We start from the raw sequence: 14,035 nt of genomic DNA, 5'->3' as shown, positions 1-14,035 counted from the left end.
TTTCTCATAGGGTCAGACAGACCCTGAGATAGAGGCCTTTCCTTGGGTTAAGCGTACAAGACATTCATATTGAAAAACCACGTAATTCGTTTGCCCAAGAGCCCAGAAATAAGAAACGAGTGCTCAGTTAGTAGCACTGGCTTTCCTTTCCAACCTCAAAATTTTCTGCATAATATACATAGAAGGTTACAACCAGTGGAACTAATAATTCTCCACGAAGCCGTGCATTATCTGAAGCCACTAGAAGGTTGCATGCTCGCCATCTTTCTGTTTCCCAGCACAGAACTGAACACTTTTCTTCGGACACGCGTAAGAATAGTCAGCCTGCTTGTCAGCACTGGTTCGGCCTGGCCAGTGCGATCTGTCTGTCCGTCCGCACTGTCCGCTTTTAGGTAGCGCGCGAGCGAACGAGGGCGAACGTGTGTGATGTCATCCACTGTCTGCCGTGTCTGTAGTGCTCCAGCGGCGCAGCGCTGTGCCGGCTGTCAGCAGGTCGGGTACTGTGGCCGCGACCATCAGCGGGCCGATTGGAAGGCCCAGCATCGTGACCAGTGTCGTCGGTTCAAAGTGAGTTTGCCCCCCGTCCTCGCTGGCCTGAGCACTCGTTGCGAGGAAATTAGTCCCAATGGAGTGACAGGCAGAATTACGTCAGCCTTTCTTTCTTCTAAACGCACGCAAGCGGATCGCTGACAAGTGGACAAATTAGTAGAAAAAAAGTAAAACAAAAAAACCACATTGATCGGTAGAAAATTGTTCAGCACACGGGTGGCGATGAGTTTGGCAGACTGTGACACGCAGCAAATCGGTCACTATTTTTCTTTCCGTCAGCTTCAATCACTGCTCGTTGCGAAGGTCGTAGTGGGACCATTAGGGGGATTCTCTTCCCTTGACGAAAAGTTGCTATAAGCTATATATACTTTCTGCTTGGATCGCGCGGCAAGTGTCCATCACCATTCAAATCTGCCAACGATCAAATGTAACAGAAACGACATATCCCCTACAAGCGGAAGCAACCCAGAGCACAACAGCCGGCTGTTGAGCTCCGGATCTGAAGCATCCAGCACGGAAGGGGAGCGGGTAAGCTATTTGAGCTGATGTTACAGTTTAAAATCTCAACAACTAAAGTAGGATATGCCAGCTAGACCACCAACGGGGATGGAAGTGGAAAGTTAATGAGTTTGCCGTTGTCTCATTTCCATGCGCTCCTGGCTGTTCTTTTGTTGCGGATGCGTTGTTCGTGCGATGTCCTCACACTCTATTTCTCAATCTCTCTCGAGAGTGGATTAAATTCCGTGAAGTGGGAATAAAGCCTACAGCCTCATTACATCCGCTTTGGCCTGACAGAGACGGGTGCATGTGTTCGGTGTGCTTGTGTGTCTATTTTTTGAAATCTTACACTCAAAATGAGCCCCAATCGTCGGCAGGGACAGCAAAACACGCAATTGCTTGAATTATCATCCCAGTGCCGTAACATACTAAATCCGCTTCTAAAAAGACCTTTCCAAGTCTCAAGAAATTCTGGAGAATTCATAAGCCCCTCGTACTTCTCTCGGGACGGTTTCCGCGCACCGAGTCCCGCCGAGATGTTCGCTCCTAAAGAATCGGTGACAATGTAGTAGCGGTGCTCGAGCAAACATATCGCCCCTCGAAAAGGGCTACACTGACGCGATACTTCATGGGTCGGAAGCAAGGAAGAGAAGGAATATTTAATCAACTCCCTATCGGGCCAGGAGTGGTTGTGTGGAATGGGCCATAAATAGCAACAGTGGGTGCCTGCTCCCAGAAACGGCAGTTAGGTTCTACCAGCCCCTATCCCGAAATCTTGCCCTGAAAGGACCGTTTGACATTTGAGCTCGCAGTGGAGTTTAGAGAAATCGTTAATTAAGGAGCTGGAATGACAGGAACCCACCCAAGATCCAGTGACATAATGCGGCCTAGGGGAATGTGGTCGTCCTTGCCATGCCTCCCGCAGTTCAAGCAGCACTCAACGTTCTCCCCAATTTTTTTTTTCTTCAGGTTGTACGCAATGATCGGCTTGGGCGCCATCTAGTGGCGACGAGACACATCAAGCAGGGTGAAATCATCTACCGAGATGAGCCGTACGCGGTCGGGCCGAAGATAGCGAACGTGCCGCTCTGTCTCGGCTGCAACCGCAATCTGATGACCGGTTGGGATGCGACCCGCGGGCTCGGCCGCTTTCACGAATGTTCCCGGTGCGGTTGGCCGCTTTGCGGGCCGAGCTGCGAGGAGGCGGTCCAGCACCGGCCGGAGTGCAGTGTGCTGGCGGGCAGCGGCTACCGCCCCAACATCCGGCCCAACCCGTCCAATCCCGAGCAGCGCGAATCGGCCTACTGCGTGATAGTGCCGCTACGCGTGCTGCTGCTCGAACGGATCGCGCCCGAGCGGTATGCAACGGTGCAGGGGTTCGAGTCGCATCTGGACGAACGGTTGGCTAGTCCGCTGTACGGCGTGTTGCGCTCGAACCTGGTGCCGTTCCTGCGCCAGGTGCTGCGACTGCAGCAGTACAGTGAGCAGACGGTGCTGCAGCTGAGTGCCATCCTGGACACGAACTGCTACGAGATTCGGCTGCCGGAGCAGCATGTGAAGGTGCGCGGGCTGTACCCGCTCGGTGCGATGCTGTCGCACGACTGTCGCCCGAACACGAAGCACTATTTTGACGACCAGCTGCATATGGTGCTGGTGGCGACGGTCGACATCCCGGCCGGTGGTGTCATCCACGCGTCCTACACGCAACCCTTGCTCGGGACGGTTCAGCGCCGGCTTGCCCTTCGGCAGGCAAAGTGTTTCGACTGCTGCTGTGAGCGGTGCGCGGATCCGACGGAGTACGGCACGAGCGCGGGTGGATTCCGATGCCCCAACTGTCGCCGGACGCCGAGTCTTGTGCTGGCGGCGGAACCGACCAACTACCGGACCGTTTGGCGCTGCCAGAACCGACGCTGCGCGTACCAGGAGCGGCCGGACCAGTACGTGGCGCGCTGCGAACGAATGCAACAGGAGCTGCTCGCGCTCGATCGCACCGAACCGTCCGGTTACGAGGAGTTTCTCGCCCGCCACGCTACCACCCTGCACCCCTGGAACGCGTACATGCTGCAGGCGAAGTATGCGCTAACGCAGCTGCTAGGCAGCGCCCGCCCAGCCAAAGGTAGCCAAGGACGCACGCTGTCGCGAGGCATCAAAAACCGGGCCGCATCTTGCTGAACTCACTTTCACTTTCTTGCAGCACCGCCCTCAGAAGCTGCCTCTCGGCGAACGGTGGAGCTGTGCCGCGATTTGCTGGCGGTGGCCGATCGGCTCGAGCCCGGTTACAGCACCTTCCGTGCCAAGCTGCTGCTGGAGCTGGGGTCCGCACTCGCCACTCTACATGCGCTCGGCGTCTTATCGGTAAGTTCGGCAGAGATTGAAAAAAAAAAACATCCCACCGCCCGGGAAAAGGACATAATGATAGCACATAATTTTACCCCTCCCTGCATCCTTCCCTTTCCCTGTTTGGTAGGATCCCGAACGACAGGAATGGCGCACGGCAAGAGCCGAACTGGAGTGCATTGCCAAAACGGACCCAACCGTGGACGTCAGCAGCGTTGGGAAGGAAAACGGCTCGTCGTAAACAACCACTCAACCGTGCCGGGCGAAAAAAACGAAGTGCGTTCTGTAATCGATGTAAGCCAAGCCACGCCTCCCTGTCCTCAAGCTTCGACGCATCCTGGCGCCCGTTCCGATGATTGACCGGGTGCTTGAGAATAAATTCCAAGGATTTTCTTTTCCAGTTGCCCTTTGGCACCTCTCCCGTTGAAGGGTGTAATCTTTTTTTCCGGCAGAATGATTATCGATGCAGTGTATGTGTGTGTATGTGTGTGTGTTAATGTGTGAAAATTCACTTACCCAACCGCAAGGACATTGAAGGACACTGGGGTTTAGAAGACACCCTTCACCCTTCGCATAGTTTAGGACGGTGACTTTCCCCGCTGCTTTGTCCTTTGCTTCGTCTTCGCTATCGCTTTCTGCTGTGCATGAGACCTTTTTCTAGTGGGGGACTTCTCAGCGCACGTGTGTGTGTGTGTGTGTGTGTGTGTGTGTGTGTGTGTGTGTGTGTGTGTGTGTGTGCGAAAACACACCCGATGGGGTTCAACGATGCCATTCTCCCCGCGGTATCGCACGCAATCCCCCGTACGCTTTTGCCCGAAACGGCGAAGCTCGCCAAATACCGCTTCGTCACGAACCTCGGAATGTGTGGGCGCGTAAATAGTGGCGTAACCTTTTTTGTCCCACGCTTGGCTCGCAACGAATCACGCGAGCGAGTCAATGTAGAAATGGTTAAATTCAATAGTGATGAAATTGTAACTTCCTGTTGTTTTCACGCGACATGTACACACGCCTGACGCGCTTTGCCTATCTTGGAGTGATGGACAAAACGGGCCTGCAGCCGGATTTGAATAGATTCGAATCCAGCTGCTTTCGAATTCGAATCCGGGTCCACTCTGGAATGATGGTGGGGGGGGGGGGGGCGTTAAGAGGAGTGGGAAGGGCTGTTTAAGTTCTTGGGTAAATTGTGTAAATCTGACTTTGCGAAAAAAATCTTATGTTCACAATGTTTGAACTGAAACAAGAAAAACATATACAGTGGAACCCCTCATATCGAATTTAATCCGTTCCAATGACTCACTCGTTATCCGGGAGGCCCTATTTCATATTTCTTGTATGAAAAGAGAAATAATTGGTTCCAGATCAAGAAAGGTATATAGGGACCGGGACAGTTATATAGGAATTATATGCATCACAACCATACGGAACACCTTCAAGTGGTAACAGTAATCTATTGACCAATTCTTAGTATTGAAATTCTCGTCTTCATGAACAAGTAGATCAATAATGCATGCGTGTTCTACCTATCAATACACCTCACACTTGTGACACACATGCTTCTTAGGGCGGTACACTAAACACAAAAATCCTGCCCACTACCACGGCCGAAGCCGAGGAGAACCTTCAATATTGTCAAATAAGAAGGAAAGAAAAGGAGCAATTAAACTGAAGACACTATCTGACTTACTCCACCTGTCGATAAGCGCAGAAAAACTCTCAGCTCCGCTATCTGATCTGAGCTATCTGGACGTGGAGTGAACGCACTTTTTTCGATTGTTGTATGACTTCGTGAGTTTTGGACTGGCAGTGGGTGGGATAACAACCAATGGTATCAATGGCGTGAGGTTGACAATCAATGGCAGCTCAACACTATTGACATTTTGAATCATACCAATATCAACATAAAATTTACTTTTGTGTTTTGCCTGTTATTGTCATTAGCTTTGCGCACTCAAGCTTATTAGTCTGCACTAATTTTAAAAATATCAGAGGCTTTTGACCAAATGAATGTTAATCTCCTACAGACGTCCTTTAGTAATACGTTTGTTAAATTTAATTAATTTAATTTTGCATTACGTAGCTTGAACGTGAAAATCCAGTATCCCTTTGCTGTACATTGTCACATACACATGTTGCAAACGGTGAATACAATTGATGAAAAAAATTGGTTTTATATTTGAGAACTATTGTATTGTTTTGAATAAAAAAAAAAACATTTAAGATATCCAACAAAAAACTCCAAAACAACTAATAATTCATGTAGTTTAAAATAGGTATCTTCAATTTTCCAAGTGCTCATAGAACCCTACCTTAAAAAATCGTTATTTAAAAGGAAAAGAAAATAATTATTTAGGCAACTACTTTATCTCCATTGACATTTTTGAATAAATAAAAATATTTGAATAAAATCAATACTGGCAATTGATTGATCTGTTTAACGCAACGTTTTCAACTCCACAGCTTTTGACAGCTTACAAGTAAAATGAGGTTTGAAGAAAAAAGGAAGACATAGAAAAGTACTTATTTTTTATTTTATTAACTAAGTCCAAATGTGTTGTTTTTAGTGCGAACTTTTGTAGTATGTAATAAAATGAAGTGCTAAAACAACAAACGTAAATTGTGGTTTTATTTTTCATTAAAGGTATATAAAATTTATTACCTTTATTATTTATTTATTAAATTTATTTTACAATTATATATTAAACGTCCACCTACTACAAATATTCACACCTAAACTAATTATGCGAAAATAGTACCATAATGGGGGAAAACCCATCCAAACGTTGTTTGGAAAGATTTTTCAACTTTGACCAGTCGTAACTTCTAAAGTTGAAATGATAGAGTTATAATGTTTCAGATTTTTCTTAACTTACTATTTTACTTAGTAACAAACACGATAATTTCTTGATCCGAGAGACATTTTTTGACTTTCTTGACGGTCTTGCTCCGCTGTGCAATGTTGAATAAGAGCTATGGTTGCTTACAACCTTGCTTTTGTAGCGTAAGTATTTTGCTCTACGAATTAAGCACGGTAATAAAATGATTCAGATTCAATAGGAGCTATTCGGATTCGATCGGAGTAATCTGGATTGACTTGGATTTGTATTCGTTCGGAACAGCCGGATTCGAACCCTTATTTATTTCGGAGTCGGATCCGGATTAAGAATGTTAGAGTGGATACACGAATCCAATCCCGAGCTCCCATCACTAGTCCTTCGTCTGGAATCTTATGCTACAAAATATTGCACCAGCCACCACTCATGCACCTTCGGTTTGATGCTTTCTCTTTCTTTACACGTGCCGGACGAGGGTGTTGAGATTGGAGCGACGATTGCGCCGCGCCCGGTATGCAATCTGCAGAACGCACGGTATACCATAGCTTTTTATTGTTAGCACAAAATACCGCCCGAGTGGCCCGAGTGCGCCTGTTGGTCGGCACTGGTTTGATCGTGGTTTGTGCTAAAACCCAACCGACAATAAAAACACGCTTGTGGGCAGTAATTGATTCAGTCATTCGTTGTTGGTTGTGTTGATGTGCATGTATGGGAGTATGCGTGCGGTGGTTGATTCTCGGCGTCGCTTGACAATTATCAGCGAGCAGCAGTTCTTGATTTCGGACTAAATTAACGTGGAGCGCTTTAATTGGAATTGTTTAAAGTTGTTTTGTTTAGGTAGAGCGTTTAGGTTGAATAATTTCAAAACTTTTATCAATGATGTTTGCTAATAAAGGAGGTTGTCTGAAAGTTGTACACAATTTTTTGAGGTTTAGCTCATTTCCAGCAGCAGAAAAGTGTTTCGCAATATTGCCCTTGCAGCAGTCAATAAATTGTGGCAAGAATTAACAAACACGTTGAAGGTACATTACATTCTTAGAAAATGCTATTAATAAAGGGAAAGGCAAACCAAAGCTAAAAGCATCCTCTTGAATACCTACAGTAGCAGAATTTTCTTCGCGTCTGCTTTTGCTAAGTTTGTTGAACCATTGGTTCCCGTGTGCTGAAAGCCAAATACATTGCTCCAGCATTGGAAAACTGCGAGACAAAATATACACAATTATTAAGTTTGTGGGCGCGCAGCAAGAATGCGGGGGTGTGTGACCGATTAGCCTACAAGGGGTGACTGTAGGATGAACCAGAACAAGCATATACAGCATTTGTTAACTAGTTTAGCGTGGAAATGAGATTTATATTTCTGCATGTCACGGCCCGTGCCCGCCTTTTCTACTTACCGTGTCAGGGCGATGGTTTACAATGTTTCGCGCGTTCATTGCGTTTAAATTCACACCCTACACTCGTGGTAAACACAACACTCTCTATGCCGCAAAAAGGTATACAGTTTTTCACTACCTAAATCTGCCTAAATATTTCCTCCTAGCGCAGAACGTGCAGGCACGTACTGCTCTCTAGCACGCTCCTTTGATCCGCCTGCCATCTTCGCATAGGTAATCCGAGCGTCACAGAATCTACCCAGCACGTGCGCAAACATACACGCCCATCCGTTCTAACCAAAAAGATCGGCCCGCGTAACGAATTCCGCCAGCGAGCGTACAATTAATCAATTTAGCATCGCTCGAGCATTATCCGGCCCCATCGGCGGAGACACACTTCAGCACACCAGAGATCGAGTGCTCCTTAGCGGCTAGCACTCTACGGCATGGATTCAGGGCGCAACAATTACGGTGCGTGTGTGCGTTGGAGCCTGTGCAACTGTGCGGGCCTTCGCATAATGTAAAGTGTAAAGCAGGCAGCCTGCGGGAGCGGAAGTGAAAGGATGCAGGAGAATATCGATGTTAATACAAACTCTTGCCACCATCTCTTTACCTTCACCGCACGAGCAAAGACACCCTAACCGTAATGTGACATTGAAAAACTTTTGCCTCCCCCGGCCCTCCATCATACATTACAATTACACCGTATGCAGCCTGCATTAAGGCGTTATTAAGGATCCCAACGCAAAAAAAGGCACGGGAAGTGGTTTTATTCCTTTTGCTCATATTTTTCTCATTACCGAGGTGGGAGGGAAACCGCGAAAGTATCGCGGCGAGGGTGAGGGCTTCATAAAATCTTCCCGGCACGTTGGTTTGTCTTTTTTTTTGTTTTATTCGTCCTGTTCTGTTTTACAGCAAAAAAAAAAAAAAATACAACAACTGGCTCACTTTATAAAGCCTGCTTAATAGGCAACGTCATTAAACAGGTCGTTTTGGTCGTTCTCCCGTTGTTGTTGCTCCATTTCCTTGTTGCCTTTCGCTGTTTCTGTTTTTTACCTTCGGGTTAGGGTTGTTGTTTTGGGTCGTTTCATTTTCTTTTTGCACTTTAAGAAAGAAACTTGTGGCTCGACGCCACAAGGCCACGGTGGAGCGCGAACAGCAAAACGTTCGGAAACGCTGCAGGGAAACGCGCATTTTAGAGGCAGCAGTAGAGGCGCTCTTGAGCCTATCTGAAGCGCAAAATGGATGAGCTTTCGGGCTTCGGGTGATAGGTATCTTCATTGCCAATTTAGCCCATCCCCAACCGCTGTTGAGTTTTATACGCGCCCGCTTGGGCTTGCAGGATGCAGACCTATAATATTTGCCCACTGTTTTGCCTTGTTTGGGGGGGAGGAGTGGGGGTGGAGGGTTCAGTGGGATTTGTTTATGCCCACACGGAGTCGCTCGTTGATTAGGCCGGTCTTTACGCATTTTCAATGAATTTAACAGCAATAAATATGCCCAATTCAAGGTACAAAGAGGGTGTGTGTGAGAGAGAAAAAAAGAGAGAGAGAGAGAGAGAGAGGGAGAGAGAGAGAGAGAGGGAGAGGGAAAGAGAGATAGAGAGAGAGAGAGAGAGAGAAAGAGAGAGAGAGAGAAAAACAGGAAGAGAGCAAGAGGGCAAGGGTGGATTAAGGCACTCAAATCCTTCAGCGCTGGCGATAAATTCCCTTTTATCTAGCACTGGCGAGCTAGGAACGAAATTGGCCAGTTTATCAAAATGAATGGTGGGTGATATCATTGGCCGAATAAGCGCAAGGAACTATGGGTCTGAGGCTGGGTAATGTAAGTCCCAGACACGCAGCTGAAGAGTCTTTAACATGTATTACTATCGGCAAATCCTGGTCACGGCACGGAACTGCATACATGAAACACGATGAAAAGATAGATGCCCTGGTGAAATTCAGCAAAATTCTGCAAGAGATGGAAGAAAAGTAAGCATTTTAAAGGTAACAAATAGCCCGCGCTGGGTACTAAATATACGCTAGTAAAAGAGAAAAGATAATCTGCAAAAGAAGGAATGAATATCTGTTAACCAGGGAATGGCGGGGGTAATGGCGCGTATTCGCACGTAGCCATAGTAAAAACCTCGGACACTCGGCACAACACGCTTATCGGCACATCTGGACTACTTTTAGCATCTTCTATATTATGCTACGTTTTCGCATTCCCTTCATTTTGCCCACTCCCATGATTCTCTTCATGCCACGAAACAATCTCCATTTAATCGACATATTTTGGAGGTGAAGTAAAATGTCTAAACCATGCCTGCCGTGCCACCAGATACGGAAAGGAAAATCGTGCAGATAATAAATAAATTCATGAAAAACCGGGCTTTTCCCCCCTCCAGTTGCGGCCAGTTGTCTCGCCGTCCCCCTTGCCAGGGGCTGAAATGCTGCCAAAAAGCATTAAGTGAAATTTTCTCGTCGCGTCGCATGGGTTACGGCGAGCGACGCGTGGGACGCTGGTGTGTTCGATTGGTTGGTTATGAAGCGCTCCAGCGGGTGAGGGGAATGGCACATTTATTTCTTTTTGCCCTTGAGCTACCCGATACCCTTACGCACCCTCACCTCCTTCAGTCGAAAAACTCCCTGGCGTTTTCCCTTTCATTAATCGTTAATATTCATCAGCGTGTCGGCCGGGAATGAAAAACATGGAATCTGTGACTAGCGACATTATCGTTTCATTACGATGTTTTCTATCCAGTACCCTTCCCCACCCTTTCTGTCATTATTTTGAGCTGGTGGAATGCGGCGTATTGCTTTTCCACGTTGATCTTTTCATTGCAAAATAGAACAGCTCTGTTTTTCTGGTTTGCTGCTTGTGGTGTGTCAGCATTACTACCCTTTTCCAGACCGTCTAGGGCTCGCTAATACTATTTACAGAGTGGTGAATGTTCTGCTGTACCGCGTTACTGCGCCAGTATCTGGTGTTTTGGTGGGCTTTGCTTTAATATCCCCTGTACACAGTAAGTGCCTTAGGTTCCGATCATCGCCATGACTACAGGCGCCCGAAGACGATACCATTGAATGCGCGGTATGTGGGTATGCGCTTGAGTGTGCCTTTCTTGCTTTGATGTTACGTGTGAATTGTATTGTAAACGAAAGCTGTCACAGAAAAGTGATAGTAACCGCCCGTTCATAGAGGAACCTGGCTGCAACACACGCACTCACTCACACAAGTGGCCGTGTTTTAGACAACGCTGAGAAGTTTGCCCATTTTTCCTCCTGCTTTTGTTTGCCTTTATTTAAACATTTTAACATTTTACCATCGTGTGTCAACAGGATGACATCCGACGGCACGCTGTTTTTCTTCATTTCGTGGTACGGCCAACAACAAACCAAAGCATGTAATACTCGGGCAAAACCAATTATAATCTTATTTTTCTCTCCCTCATCCGTAAGCAGGTTTACCTATTAGTTTTAATGTTTGACAGCGTAACCGGTAACAGCATTATACTGACAATTGGTGACAAAATTGTTCTTTGTGTGCGACAGTTCGCACTGTCAACGCACAGGTGGGTAGGAAGGGGAAAGGGAGACGAAAAAAATCATTTCCATTGTTTGGGACACAGTGTTGTTTGCTTTTTCATCTTTACTGTACACAGTGCCGAAGGGGACATCCATTAATGACGTAATGCTTGTGACGTATAGGATAAAGCTATGCTTAAACAAAAATGTACGCAGTTGCAGGTGCGCTGACCGGTGCGTTTAGTCAATAGAGGTGGTGCAAAAAGTATTCAATATTCGTGTTACGTAACTGAGGAAAGTTCAGGTAATGTGCGCGCAGGGGAAAAGCATTGTACCAAACCTAGCAACCTAGTAAATTCGTAGGCGGTTCTGCCTGGTCGTGATTCGTTCACCGTTTTAGTTGGTTTAGAAGTATACTTTTCTCTTCTCAGGTTGTTTTTTTTCTTCTTCTTTATTCTAAATTCTGTTTATTTTTCTTCGGCACCAATGATACGCCATTTGTCGCGTTACGTGTCGTTTCCGATGAAATATTCACCCCGCGAATGTATAATCGCAAGGCGCACCCGTTTCATGCCAAAACAATAATCTTAACCGACGGTGCAGAGCGGGTAGAAGTGATCGGGAAGCTGGCAAGTAACCGTGCCAGCAGCAAACGTGCGCGTGTGGGAGAGAGCGTGTGCAGATAAATATAGATTTGCACGGGGAAAAATTCCTATAAATCTGACACTTTGGTGGCCCAGAGCACACCATCACTGCCGCAGGTTTGTTCCACTGGTTTGTATGTTTTCTCCGGTTGTGAATCGGCTCACATCGGGGCAAGCGTGGCAAAAGGTTTTTTCTTCGCAGTAAATGTATACCGAAAAATCACGATGTCTTACGCCGCACTTGGTGCGTGCATGTCTAATGGCAATAAATAGCATTGCCTCCAGCTTGGTTCGCTCCAACCGACCGACCGCAGAGTAATATTATCGCGTAACACCATTTATGACACATTTGTCTAGCGTGCGCGGCAAGCGGCAGAATTGTTGCATACGTTCACCCACTGCCAGGGTGGAAAATAATTACATTTTATTTTCCTTTGAAACGAATTAAGATTTGTTGTTATGTCCCGCTGTTCCTTGATTTCTCCTGATCCGAATGAATTTCGAGAATTTACCCGGCGTAGAATTGCTTCGTCTTGTTCCGAGCTGCAATCTGTTCTGATTGGTTAACGGGTAAACAATTTCCACCGGTCGGAAGTTGGATGCGCGAGAATAACTAGAAATAGAGGCTATGCTTGAAATTCATGTTCCGCTGTCGTCAGGGATCACCGGAGTGGATATTACACTTTTTTTCACTGCATTCTAAAACATCCATCTTTATGTAGGTCCTGTCCTGTCTCTTGCAAAACCCGACGGAGGACAGTGCCGTTGACTCTTCCCGTACCATGTCCGACGCTCTGCCCGTGGTCCCCGTATTGCGAAGGTTACTCACACTGGCTGTCTGTACTGACTCAGCGATACACAACATTGGTAATCGATGTCAGCAGCGACGCCCAACGCAAGCCATCCTGACATACCGGGTCGGGGGTTCGACATTTGGATTGAGTAGGCCAGCCTGCGTGACTTCATTATCTGCTCGAAGGGGGCTATCTTTGACGAAACTTGCGCTCGTCGTCGCCAACCAATGAATTTCCGTTTCGTCCCCAGCACCCGGCGGCAACGTTTCGATGCGCTGCGAAGCGCGAAATGGAATTAAGAAATGTACGCCCCGATCTGGCGCGAATTTCCTCAGCTCTCGCGTCTCCCGCCAGCAATTGCGGTGCCTTATCCGTGTACACATCCATTAAAAACCCACCCCGACGGCAGGCACCAGCTGACGGAACTCGAAATGGGCGAAAACTTTACGGCACACTAATCTGTGCCATCGCTTCCGACTGGGTTTCGGCTTGATTGGCTCTCGGTTGCAAAGTAACAGCAACCAAGAACGGAACAGAGAAGCAACACAAAACAAAAAACCAAAATCCTTTCCCCCAGAAATCGATGGTGCTGACGCGACTGAGGGGCCTTTGCTGCTGCTCGGTGCAAAACTAGCGTCTTACACTCTACACCCTCCCTCCCCCAACAGCGAAGTGGAGGATAAGCTACCATGGGGTGTTTGCAATAAAGAGAGCGAGACACAAACGCAAAGCAAAATGTAAAGGTACGCGCAACGGTCCCGACGAGGCAATGACACACTAAAGGTGGATAGTCGCACCGTGTGTTGTGCGTTTGATGAGTTTCTTCAGACGCTAGCCGCGTATTACGACCTTCAGCCCCCGTTCCCTCCCTTCCCTCCTTGCTCCCTTCCGAACGTAACGGACGGGGACGGGCCCGCTGCAAAGCCAGGATCGGATTGGATTTGTGCGGAACGATACTCATCTTTTTGTGCTTTTTTACGATTATTGTGTATAAATAGAACATAATTTTCGCACGCTTCCACGCGTCGCTAGACCCCTCCCCCCTCCTCATCTCCATCAACCAACCGTGCTCGCAGTGTACGGTATGCCAATTACCCATAGCCTTAAGGCCAAAACCACTCTGGGACCCTTCGGCTGAGAGCTGGGAAGTAAAAAGAAAGTTGAACGGCTTCAGGGGTGGGTGGGAGCGGGAGGGTTTTGAGGTGAGTGGTGTGACGGAAACTCCCTCCTCTCCACCCCTCCACCTCCACCACATCCTGCCGGGTACACTATGAGCGCTTGATGTGAAGATGATGATGACGCTGATGGCTTATGTGGCGAGTACTCGGGTAACTCAGTGTGCTGAATGATTAACCGCACGCGGGAAAATTGAAGCCTGGCGGCATCGTGCATCCCGCCAAGGGAGCATAAAAATAAATGGATTCACATGCACAGAGGATGTGGGGACAACAATGAGACGAAAAACACACACACACACACACACACACACACACACACACA

General features: G+C 47.4%; 1 protein-coding gene across 1 annotated transcript; it reads left to right on the top strand.

Annotated features, from left to right (window-relative positions):
* The first annotated feature begins 346 nt into the window (after positions 1-346).
* On the top strand, positions 347-5,908 carry LOC121595244 (SET domain-containing protein SmydA-8). The gene is made up of 4 exons (XM_041919056.1): positions 347-567; positions 2,017-3,163; positions 3,242-3,402; positions 3,515-5,908. Exons 1-4 carry the CDS (start codon positions 427-429, stop codon positions 3,623-3,625), a joined length of 1,560 nt encoding a protein of 519 aa, XP_041774990.1. The 5' UTR covers positions 347-426; the 3' UTR covers positions 3,626-5,908.
* The last annotated feature ends 8,127 nt before the right edge of the window (positions 5,909-14,035 follow it).

The sequence above is a fragment of the Anopheles merus genome, chromosome X (assembly GCF_017562075.2).
Source record: "Anopheles merus strain MAF chromosome X, AmerM5.1, whole genome shotgun sequence".
Lineage (NCBI taxonomy): Eukaryota > Metazoa > Arthropoda > Insecta > Diptera > Culicidae > Anopheles > Anopheles merus.
The sequence above is the reverse complement of the archived record's forward strand: the minus strand, read 5'-3'. Positions and strand labels throughout refer to the sequence as shown.